The sequence below is a fragment of the Crocodylus porosus genome, unplaced genomic scaffold, assembly GCF_001723895.1.
Source record: "Crocodylus porosus isolate Cpor-Errol unplaced genomic scaffold, CroPor_comp1, whole genome shotgun sequence".
NCBI classification, from domain to species: Eukaryota; Metazoa; Chordata; order Crocodylia; family Crocodylidae; genus Crocodylus; species Crocodylus porosus.
The window spans coordinates 125,039,916-125,051,416 of record NW_017728943.1 but is presented as its reverse complement, the minus strand read 5'-3'; the positions used below and the strand labels follow the sequence as shown (position 1 = coordinate 125,051,416).

Genomic DNA, 11,501 nt, shown 5'->3' with positions numbered 1-11,501 from the left:
GGTCAGTTTCCTTTTAGCAGCTGAAGAAGCTGGAGCAGGCAGGGTAGAGAAGCCTGATGATACTGGGTGGAGGAAAACCCTGGTGGGGATATGAATGGAGCTATGGATAGCCAGTCAGCTTGGAATTTATGTTATAACACAGAAGTGTGAAGTTTTTGTTCTGTGGTTGTTGTATAACACCGGAGGACTGGGTGAAGCTGTAGGGGTTGGCGGAGGCCTCATGGGAGCTCCCCAGTAGTGGGGGGGTTCCTGGTGCCGGAGAGTGGCACTACGTTTTGGGGTGTCCTGACCTCGGCCCCAGTGTGGGCAATATCGGGAGGAGCCCAGTGTGGGCGTAGGCAAGAAGCCCCAGTGGGGCATAAGACCTGAGAAGGGGTCTGGGGCCAGATAAGGCTGAGGCCACCTGAGCCCAATTGTGAGGCCCCGGTGTGGGCTGCGGGAGTCGCGAGGTGAGGTGGGCCCCAGTGCGGGCTGCGGGAGTCGCGAAGGAAGCAAGGGGGCACCCGCGAGGACGCAGGTGGGCAACTAGGCGGAGCAGTAACTGAGATGCATCAGGGCACCATGCCAAAGAGGAAAGAAGGCAGCCTCCCTTTAACAATATTTACCAGCAAGACATGGCGGGTGAGATAAAGAGGGTGCATTTGGCACGGTAGGTAGGGGTGCTAGGGGAGTTCACGGCACCCCTAGGTCATTCGTGCCACAGGACCAAATTCGGTAGCCTAGGAGGCCCCCCTAGGCAGTTCCATGTGTCTAGATATTAGTAATAAAATGGGTCCAGAAAGAAACAGCAATAATTATAGGCAAGATGACTCCTGTTCTGGGGGAGATACTAGACTGCCTCATGGAGAAAGGCATCACACACTATTGTTAGCTTGTGTAGTTTCACAATGGGAGAGAAAATAACTCAGCTCCTATTTACTCTCTTGAAACAGAAGAATATGGGGCCAATGCATCAAACTCAAACTGAAAGACAATAAACTGTTAACTGATAGGTAGATCTTTATTTGTAGCTATACGTGCTGCTTTCAAAGAATACTGTTAAGCTCAATAGCGCAAAATTATAGATACGTATTATATAGTGAGCTAGTAACAACCCCTATTTTGCCTAATATTTTCCCTTTGTATGGGACAACCCAAGCAGTCCCTTCACATCCTTCATTCCTAAAGAAGATTCTTGCAGCACCATTTGAGGAGCTCCAATACCTCCTTTAGGTATATAATTTAATTTTGTAAATTATATCTTTTATTGGACCAACTGAATGGCTGGGATAGACTTAAAACAACTGACACAAGCCTTGTTCCATCTGCTACTTAGCTGTGCTGTGTCTGCTTGCCTCCCAGAGACTTAAGGGTACTACGATATCCAAAAGTTCATCTCTTTCAACCTTGCAGTTGGTCCAATTAAAGATATGCAAGAGGCAGACATTTCGTAGGTAATATGTCCTGGACCGTCAATGACTATAACATCACTTCAACACTCCCAATACATTAGTCATTGCAGGAAGGAGAAAGCCCTTTGGTTAGAGAATTGTCTTTGATTTGAAATTTCATGAAATGATCATCTCTGGCTGAAGTAAGCTTTTAAAATGATCACTCCTTCTTCCTTGTTTCCATTCTCTGCTAAAATGTTAGCAACATTCCACCAACTTCAAATTTTAAGAAAAGGATTCAAAGTGATTTTTTTTTAAACTGTTAAATTACTTAATATGGTATAATTTCCCACCCCCACTTCCCACAAACACTTAATCAGGTAAAAGATGCGAGGTTTTTTTGTTTTGTCACTTAAAGTCAGTCATACTAGAATAAATATCTACAATGGGAAAGTTTGGATTGGTATAACCAGTAAAACTTTCCCATTTAGACTGGGTCTTAACATGATACAGAAGAGAGAAAAGTAACGTGTAACCAAAGTAGTTCTGTGTCACTCTAAAAGTTAACTTATATCAAAATAGATTGCAGTATACTGACTATGGTGCCTGTGTATATTGGTAAGACAGACATTCAAGATTATGTTTTATCCCCCTCTTGTCCAGCCTACATCAGTTTACCTTCTACTTAATTTACCTTCACCTCAGAAAAGCTCACTGTGCTGGAAGGAGCATTTGAACTTGTTTTGGTGTCTGGTAACAGTTCAAAGCAGGCAGAAAGGATGAAACTTTTTTCTTTCAGTTACCGAATATAGTGAAATAATTTTAAAGAATACTAATATACTAGCCGATTGCCCATCAAGAATGACAGGGCAGAGGGGGCTGGAATGGAGTGTCGACACCTCTGCCTCTTGCAGGGAGCTGGGTTGGGGGCTTCTGCTCCCCCACCCTCTATCCAGTCCTCCACAGCTTTGGAATCATGGTGGTACTCCCCCACACTTGGAGCACTCTGACTGGCTGTTTCAGTCAGCCAATCAGAGCACGAGTAGAGCATTACAGACAGACAGACTTAGGTTTTTATTATTGTCAACTCTTTCTTGCAAGCTTTTCTTTCAGAAGGCAACAAGAAAACAGCCACTACTTATACACCACGCTAAGAATCTCTCCTTCCAATACTATGTAATATACCTTAGCCAGCACACTACAGTTTGAAAAATAAGAGCTATGAATAGGCCCTTGTCAATCCCCAGAAATAAAAAAGAGAAGTGGAGATGATGGCCTCCACTAAATAAACTTTAATACATAGCCTTGGGACTGAAAAATGGCCATGCCCTTGATGTAGGCAATGCTCATTAAGAACACAGCCTTACTTCTGTAAGCGCAGGGAGATAAGTACCCTGGGAACTGACTAGCATCTGTCATTTACTAGGCTTCTAACAGCAGATATTTTCATGGTTATTTCCCCTTCAGTGTTTCTGGCACCAATTTATTGTGCAGCTGTATTTACAAAGCAGACAGCAGAGCTGAAAGATACTAAGTAGTTATATTTATTACAATGTAAATAGGCAAAAATACTTGAACTGGCATCGTATTATGCTGTTAACCAAATTATACTTTTGCTTGGTATGCATGTAAGTGGAATACAGGACATTAACTTTCGCTAACAGAAACATTTTTTTTTTTAAACTCAAGTTATGCAACAAATCAGGAGCAGCAATATTCATTCTACATGGGTAACAGTTTTGTCACAATACTTGCTTTATCCTTTTATCATCCAAACAGACTTTGTCCACACATGGGTTCTAAGCTCTTAACTCTTGAATGAAACAGAACTAAAGGGAGAGCTCAAGTTTGACCCAATGGGGGAAAGAGGAAAAAAATAATCTCTTAGCAGAGAATCATTTGGCTTTTCCTAGACCTCTCCTACTCCAGCCTATGTTTTATACATGGAAGCTTATTTGTATTCGAGCACTTTAAAGATTAAAATTAAAATTTTGCTGTTAGAACATGGCGCAGTACAGAAGAGAAAAGGTGAAGAGCCAAGTTAAGAAAACAGTAGGGGTTAACAAAACAACCAATGCAACACTGAGAGCTCAGAAAAAGGAATATATAAAACAAGCTATTTAAAGAAGCCATCAGTTTCAATCCTGTGTGTGTTGCTGCACTGCACAGCTTTATATTACTTAAGCCATAAGGTGACAATGTTGTCTTGCACTAGATGCAGTACACAGAGAGTTGTGAGTACCATCATGCCTGCGCCTTAAGGTGAAAGTATGGCTAATGAGACCTCTACAACACAGGGCAGGAAATCAGTGGAGGTTCCTGACTTTATGAAAGCCATAAAGTGAAAGAGAGGTTTGTGTGTGGAAGGAGGTGGATGAAGAGAGAGAATTTCAGTTTCTTCACTCCCCTGCCCATGCCCACGGCTTTGCAGCAACAACCTAAGATTCAACATGGATATATATATATATATATATTTTGTTTTTCCTATATATGTACATCTCTACAGAGAGATTTCAGTTGTCTGAACTGAAACACTTGAAAGATGAAAACTTAAATTTTGCAGTCAGAACAAGTTACATATATTTCCCTACAAGTGATCGCATTCATATACATAAAGGAAAACAGCGGTAAGTGCAGCCAGTCCTCTTCCTGCAACTAGGGCTGCTGCAGACCCCCGCCAGCTGCAATCAGGAAATGCCCAGGACGTTTGTCTTTCACATTAAAAAAACAGGAGGGTGAAGAAACACCAGGAATCTGCTGTACACGTGGGCATGGAGGCACCCGTGTCCGTCAGTCCCACCGCAGGCGCCATCTTCAGCCTCGCGGGCCCCTCAGGCCTCTGCCGGTGTACCCGCCGGGGTGGGTTGCGGCTGGGCGCATGGCGGGGCGGGGCGGGGCTAGGTTGGCGCTAGGACTCGTCGGGCTTGTCGGCGGGCGGCCCGCAGGGCTGCAGCATCTTCTCCATGAGGTTGAAGCGCACGCGCGCCTTGCTCTCGTTCTCGGCGATGGCGAAGTAGTTGAGCAGGTCGAAGTGGCCCATGTAGGAACAGTAGGAGTCGCGGTGTTGGTTCACCAGCCACTCCCACTTGGTGGTGTCGGCGTGGCCCGTGCCGATGTACTTGGACTGCAGGTGCTCCAGCTGGCTGTGGATGGTGTAGCGGTCCGTCATAGCGGCAGCCTCCCCAGCAGCTCAGCTCCGCTCCGCGCCGCGCTCTGGCTCCGCACAAAATGCCGGCTGGATGTGACGCCCCCTCGGCAAACGGTCGCTTCCGGGGTCACCGAGGCCTTGTTTACATCTAGCGCACGCGCGCTGGTTCTGAAGCGCCGCCGTCCAGGTGCATGATGGGACCGCGCGGGGTGAGTGAAGAGTCCACCCCTCACTTTTGGAAAGCGCATGCGCGCGTCGGCTGAGCCTGCTGCATACTGGGTAGTGTAGTCGCAAGGTACTGCCACCCTTGCGTAGACAGAAGGGATCGAACGGGGTGGGGAGGGGAGTGTGGATGAAAACGAGGCACTGGCCTTAACCAGCGGGAGAGCTTCGCACCAGGGGCGCGGGGGTGTCTGCTCTCGCGCATGCGCAGTGCTAATGTGGGAGGGTGGGTGTGTGATGAGTGGGACCTAGCAAAAGCTAGGACCCCAATGAGGGCTCTGCAAAAGCGTGGGTGGGGGACTGTAAACAAGCTAACAAAGAAAATAATTTCCAACTATTTAATTGGTTTAATACAAGAGGTCACATCTACCCAAAGAGCCTTGTCTGCCGACATTGGCGTCATGTAGGGGGTGCACATGGGTGTACATGCACACCCTGAGATTGGTGGTGCACCCCCTGAGAAAAGAGCTGCCAGTAGTGAGCAGCCAACCTCCCCCCGCAGGTGGCATCTGTGGACTGTCGCTAATCGCCTCTGGCCACTACCAATACTACTAGAGGCATCTGCGGGTGGTTGTTGACCGCCGGCTGGCACTCACCATCCCCCCGCCTTGCCACCGGCACTGCTGCAGCTGCCTATGGGAGCTTGCCACCACCAAAACCGCTGCTGCCTGCAGGTGGTCACCATGCCCCCCCAGCCTCTTGGGGCACACGTTGTTCGTGTCTGCTGACATCTTTAGACCAACACTACAGCCAGCAGCCCTGGGAGGAGCATGCTTCTCTGCAGGGAAGGCAGAGGGAGTCCACTGATTTCATGGCTCTTTGTCATCTTCCTGATTCCTGCCAATCTCTTTCTACTCCACTTCACAGCCCTGCAGACTCTTTTAATCTTAGCTGAAAACCTTCATTCCATCATGGTCCTGTTACCTCAGGGTAGAAGTGACTGATAGTGCAGCTTTGGAGGCACCATCAAGGCACGTAAAAAGGCTAGATTTTGTTTTATGGATCTGAAAAAGAGACATAGTGAACTCTAATGACTGCAGGCCCAATCCTTTGACCGTTTTTGCTTAGTTGGTTGTGTTTTTTTTAAAACTTGGAATATGCATTGATTTGCTAGACTATATACCAATTTCTCAAGCTGAAAAATATAGTTCTCACCCCCTAGCATGTTAGTAAAGCTTTTAGTTTCTCTTTAACTGGAGAAAAATGTGTGTTGCATTATATATGTGTAATGTGTGATGATGTGCCACTCTAGCTTTCCCCCCACTTCTCAAAATCTTAGATCTGCCCAGGTACATGTCACCCTTTGTCCTACCCTTGATGGTGCAGGAGAAGAAGCAATATGATCTCCCTGTTTTTCCTGGGGCGGGGGTCTGCCTGAGTAGGGGAAGTGCTACAGAGGTAATGGACATCTGCCACAGTAAAGCAGTAGATTCAATTACTAGCTTTTGGTGCGCTACCAATTTTCCTTTCATATGACACAGTGAAGGGTATCAATGTCTATTTGCTCAGCATTTGTGCTGCCATAAAACACATCATGGAAACATAAATGAGATGTCTGGGGACATCTGTTTCCACCCTTTGAGCGGGGTCTCTTATTGAACCTACCACGTAGTTGGGATAGAGTTAGATCAGCTTTTGAATGCAAAGAGATGCAGAAAGTGTAAGTTATTGCATTGGTGCTTCAGAGTTCTGCTTGATGCTTTCATCTTAAAACCCAATGAGATTCCCACCAGGTTGCTGTGTCTATAAACCAAGAAAATTAGGTGGCTACTAGCTTTAAAAAAACCCAAAAACATAGAGGTCAAATTGCCTCAGTTTAAGGTGTGTGTGTGGGGGGGGGGGGTGGCAATCTTTTTGGGTGGCATGCTACAAGGTAAGCCCTGTATGTTCCCTGAGGACTACTCTGATCCCCTTCCTGTGGCAGATCTGTTGTTCTGCTTTCCGCTCCCTACCCTGTTTTTTCTTCCTGGTCTGCTGTTCTGCTTTTTGCTCCCTTTCCTGTCTGTTCTTGTGTTCCTTGATCCCTTCATGATCTGCCATATGCCACGCACAGGCTGCCTGTGCCACTTATGGCACATGTGCTGCGGGTTGGACATCCCTGAGCTATGGCACCTAACAACAACATTTTAATTGAAAAACAAGGATTTGAACAACAAGGAATGCATAGCATTCTTTTCCCAATTGCATATCATACTACCAGTTTGACTTAGTAGGGAACTCTTCAGTGAGCTAAAACACAAAAGGGAAGCTTACAGGAAGTGGAAATTTAGACAAATGACTAGGGAGGAGTACAAGAGTATCACTCAGGCATGCAACCATGAAATCAGGAAGGCCAAAGTGCAATTGGAGTTGTGGCTAGCAAGGGACGTGACGGGTAACAGTAAGGGTTTGGACAAGTATGTTGGCAGCAACAAGCAGATCAGGGAGATTGTGGGTCCCTTACCAAATGGGGGAGGTAACCTAGTGACATATGATGTGGAAAATGCTGAAGTACTCAATACCTTTTTTCAACTCAGTCTTCACAGGCAAGATCAGTTCCCAAACTATAGCACCTAGCAGCACAGTTTGGGGAGGAAGTGAGCAGCTGACAGTGGTGAAAGATCAGGTTAGGAACAATTTAGAAAAGCTGGATGTATACAGGTCCCTGGGGCTGGAAGTGATGCATCCAAGGATGCTGAGGAACATGCCCAATATGATAGCAGAGCCACTGGCCATTATCTTTGAAACTTCTGTGGGAATTGAGACAGGTCCCGGACAACAGGTGAACATAGCGCCTATCTTTTAAGAAAGGGAAGAAGGAGGATCCAGGGAGCTACAGACCAGTCAGCCTCACCTCAGTCCCTGGAAAAATCATGGAGCAGATCCTCAAGGAATCCATTTCTAAACACTCGGAAGAGAAGAAGGTGATTAGGAACAATCATCATAGATTCACCAAAGGCAAGTTGTGCCTGACCAATTAGATTGCCTTCTATGGTGAGATGATTGGCTCTGCTGATGGGAGATCAGTAGACACGATATACCTTGAATTTAGCAAGGCTTTTCATAGGTGTCCTGTGACATTCTTGCAGGCAAGCTAAGGAAGTACAGGTTGGATGAATGGACTGAAAGGTAGATAGAAAACTGGCTGGATTGTTGGGCTCAAAGGGTAGTAATCAATGGCTCAACATCTAGTTGGCAGCTGCTCTCAATTGGAGTTCTTCAGGGATCAGTCTTGGGGCTGGTTTTGTTCAATATCTTCATCAGTGATCTGAAAGATGGCCTGGAGTACACCCTCAGCAAGTGTGCAGGTGACACCAAGCTGGGGGGGAGTAGTAGATACATTGGAGGGTAGAACTAGGATGCAGCGAGACATAAACAAATTGGAGGATTGAACCAAAAGAAATCTCATGAGATTCAATAAGGACAAGTGCAAAATCCTGCACTTAGGATGGAATAATCCCATGCGCTACTACAGCCAGGGGACTGACTGGCTAAGCAGCTGATCTGCAGAAAAGGATCCAGGGTTACAGTACACAATAAGCTGAATATGAGTCAACAGTGTGTCCTTGTGAAGAAGGCTAACAGCATACTGGGCTGCATTAGTAGGAGCGCTGACAGCAGATTGAGGGAAGTGATTATTCCTTTCTATGTGGCACTGGTAAGGTCACATCTGGGGTACCGTATCCAGTTTTGGGGAACCCACTACAGAAAGGAGTGGACAAACTGGAGAGAGGCTAGTGGAGGCAGTGAAAATGGTTAGGGGGCTAAGAAACAGGGCTTAGGAAAAGCTGAGGGAACTGGGCTTATTTCATCTGGAGAAGAGAGAACTGAGAGGGGATTTAATAGCAGCCTTTAACTACCTGAAGGGTGATTCCAAAGAGGATGAAGCTAGACTAGGAGTGGGCAAAATATGACCCACGGGCTGAATCTGGCCCGGCAGACCATTCTGTCTGGCCTGTGGGGCCCCTCTAAAATTTACCCTCCAGTAGCTGCCTGGCTGAAAGCCAATGAGCTGCCAGTGGCAGGAGGAGCTGGAGACTTAGCAGAGGTTTCTCTCCTGGCACCCCTGAGGTTCCTCAGCCTTCCCTTCGTCCAAGAGTGGAAATTCATATAAGAACAGGCTAGGTGGAGGGGGAGCTGGCAGTCGCCGCACTCCGTGGGGGTCGCAAGACTCTGGCTCCATGCCTCTGTGTGTTGCTCCCTGCCAGGAGCACTATGTGGAGTCATGGAGCTGGCCCAGCCTGATAGCACAGGACTTCTCATGGGTCCTGACACTCTAGTGCACCACCGAGCTGGGCTGGCTCCGTACCTCACTGTGTGGGTCCCAGCCATGGATGGGAACCGCATGCTGCCAGGCTGGGCCGGGCTGGTTCTGTGCCATGCTGTATGGATCCTGGCCATGCAGGCAGCTGGCAGGAGCACAGAGCTTGAGTGGGCAGGGTGTGAGTGTGGAGGGTGGGAGGCTGTGGGGACTCCCCCACACATACTCCCTCCACGGCGCACAGCTTCTGTCACCACCAGCAGCAAGCAGGGGCCCTCGGGGCACTTGTGGCACTGCTGCCTGGTGGCGCATGGCTCTGGCCAGTGCTGCACATGGCAACAAGGAGTGCAGCCAGACTGGCCCACCTATATTATACAGGGCTCCCCATGGTAGATGTGCAGCTCCTGCACTCACGTACCACTGGGAGAATCCCCGGCTGCCTTCCAAGCTATGTGCAGCTGCCAGGGCTCTGCCGGAAGTGGTGGGGAGCTCTGTCACCTGCTTCCATGGTGGCAGCTGGCTCCATCATGCCAGGAGTTGCATGTGCGCTTTGTGGAATCTCATGCAGTAGAGGTGGGCCAGCCCTAGCTGTGCTCCTTGCTGTCATGTGCAGTGCTGGCTGTAGTCACTTACTGCTGGGCGGCAGAGCCTGCATGGGCCACAAGCACCCCTTGCGCCTGTCACCTGCTGCTGCTGCTGGTGGCAGGGGCTGTGTGCCATGAGGAGGAATGTGTGTGGGGTCCCTGCATACCCTGCCCCCACACACCCCCAACATATCCTACACCCCTCACAAACCACATACACCCCGCCACACCCCACCATATGCACACCCCCACCCCCAACCACACCCCATACATTCTCCCCACACCAAAAATACAACAGGAAGACTTTATTTTTGACCTATTATGCAGTCACTTCTATATATACTATGCAAACACAAATCATGACAACAGTATTTTTTGTAATAAAATTAAAATATGTTATAGTAGATGTTTGACTTTTAATGTATGATATTTGGTTTTTCTGGTTTAGATAGCAATCCCCTGCCCCCCCCCCAAAAAAAAAATAAAATAAAGGGGTACTTCTAGGGGCAAGGGGAGGGACTTCTGGTAGCAAAGGTCAGGGGTTAGGAGCAGAACTTCTGGTCCCAAGATGGTGACAAGGGGGCGGGGCACCAGTCAAGGGGTGGGGCTACTTTTGCAGCCCTCAAGAGGTGACCAAAACTCTTTAAGAGGCCCTCCAGACAAAATAATTGCCCACCCACCCCTGAGCTAGGCTGTTCTCAGTGGTGGCAGATGACAGACCAAGGAGCAACAGTCTCAAGTTGCAGCAAGCAAAGTTTAGGCTAGATATGAAAACAAACTTGCACTAGAGGGAGAGTAAAGCACTGGAATGAGCTACACAGAGAAATGATGGCATCCTTGCAGGTTTTTAAGACCTGGGTAGACAAAGCCTTGGCTGAGATGATCTAGTTGGGGATGGTCCTACTTTGAGCAGGGGTTTGGACTAGATGACCTCCTGAGGTCCCTTCCTACCCTAATTAGCTGTGAAAGGAACTTAAAAAAAGAAAGGGTTCTGAAGGTTTTTTTTCCTGAAATCCAAGCAGCTGTTGACAAACCCTTGGACCATTCTCTGGGGCTTACAAAGAAGAGGTTGAAGCCTGAAAATAAGAATACTCAGAGCTATGTGGAGTCCCTGCAGAAGATTTATCAAGTACAGTCAAGAAATTTTAGCTTCTCGATTATTTAATATTCAAAATATATTTTTGTAATAACAATCATTTACTGAATTTCTAATTACTTTAATTGACAAATCCAATAATAAGCTAGGGACTTAGGATGGGCTAATATCTTTACTCATTTTTTTTTTTTTTTTTTTACTGTAAACTCTGCTGGTAATTCAGGATCCCATGCATCTAAATCAAATGTTCAGTCTTTGTAGTGAACACAAAGCTCTTATTGACCTTAGTGATATTGATCAAGCTTTAAGTGGCTTTGTAAAGTGAAGATGTGGATCTGATAATGCAGTTGTTACCTATTTCACCTGTTGGAAAGTCAAGTTAGCAAATGATTGAAAAGCAGGCAATGGAATATCCAGGGAATTTTGTGTGCTAAGTTATTTCTGTTATTGTGGGTCCTTGGTGGGGAGAGGGGAGGGTAGTCCCTGTCCTTATTTGTAAAGCACACAATATAAATTAAGTAGCATAGCTAGTGACATGTTGCTCTAAAGCTGGCACTGTAAACTGCAGTTTATGCCAGTACTTGAAGTGATCTTTTTATAAACAGATCTGCTTTATACATAGCCAGCACAGGAAGTCTCACACTGATAGGGCTGAACTGTGAGAGAGCCCTGCAGTGACAGCTGGAAATGAAGCAATGACATTTTCTTGTCAGCAGTTCTGTTTTCTGGTCATTTCCTCTGTGAAAAGGCACTGCCCCATTTTTGTTATGGTTATGTTAAAAAATTGCTATATGAAGGAAATAATAGACAAGAGCACAGGACTGAGGCACAATCCAAATGT

The 11,501-nt window shown here is 47.0% G+C and overlaps 1 protein-coding gene across 1 annotated transcript; it reads right to left on the bottom strand.

Annotated features, from left to right (window-relative positions):
* Positions 1–2,993: 2,993 nt before the first annotated feature.
* SF3B5 (splicing factor 3b subunit 5) lies at positions 2,994–4,762 on the bottom strand. Its single transcript, XM_019550136.1, has one exon. The coding sequence runs from the start codon at positions 4,537–4,539 to the stop codon at positions 4,279–4,281; it is 261 nt and encodes an 86-aa protein (XP_019405681.1). The 5' UTR covers positions 4,540–4,762; the 3' UTR covers positions 2,994–4,278.
* Positions 4,763–11,501: the final 6,739 nt, after the last annotated feature.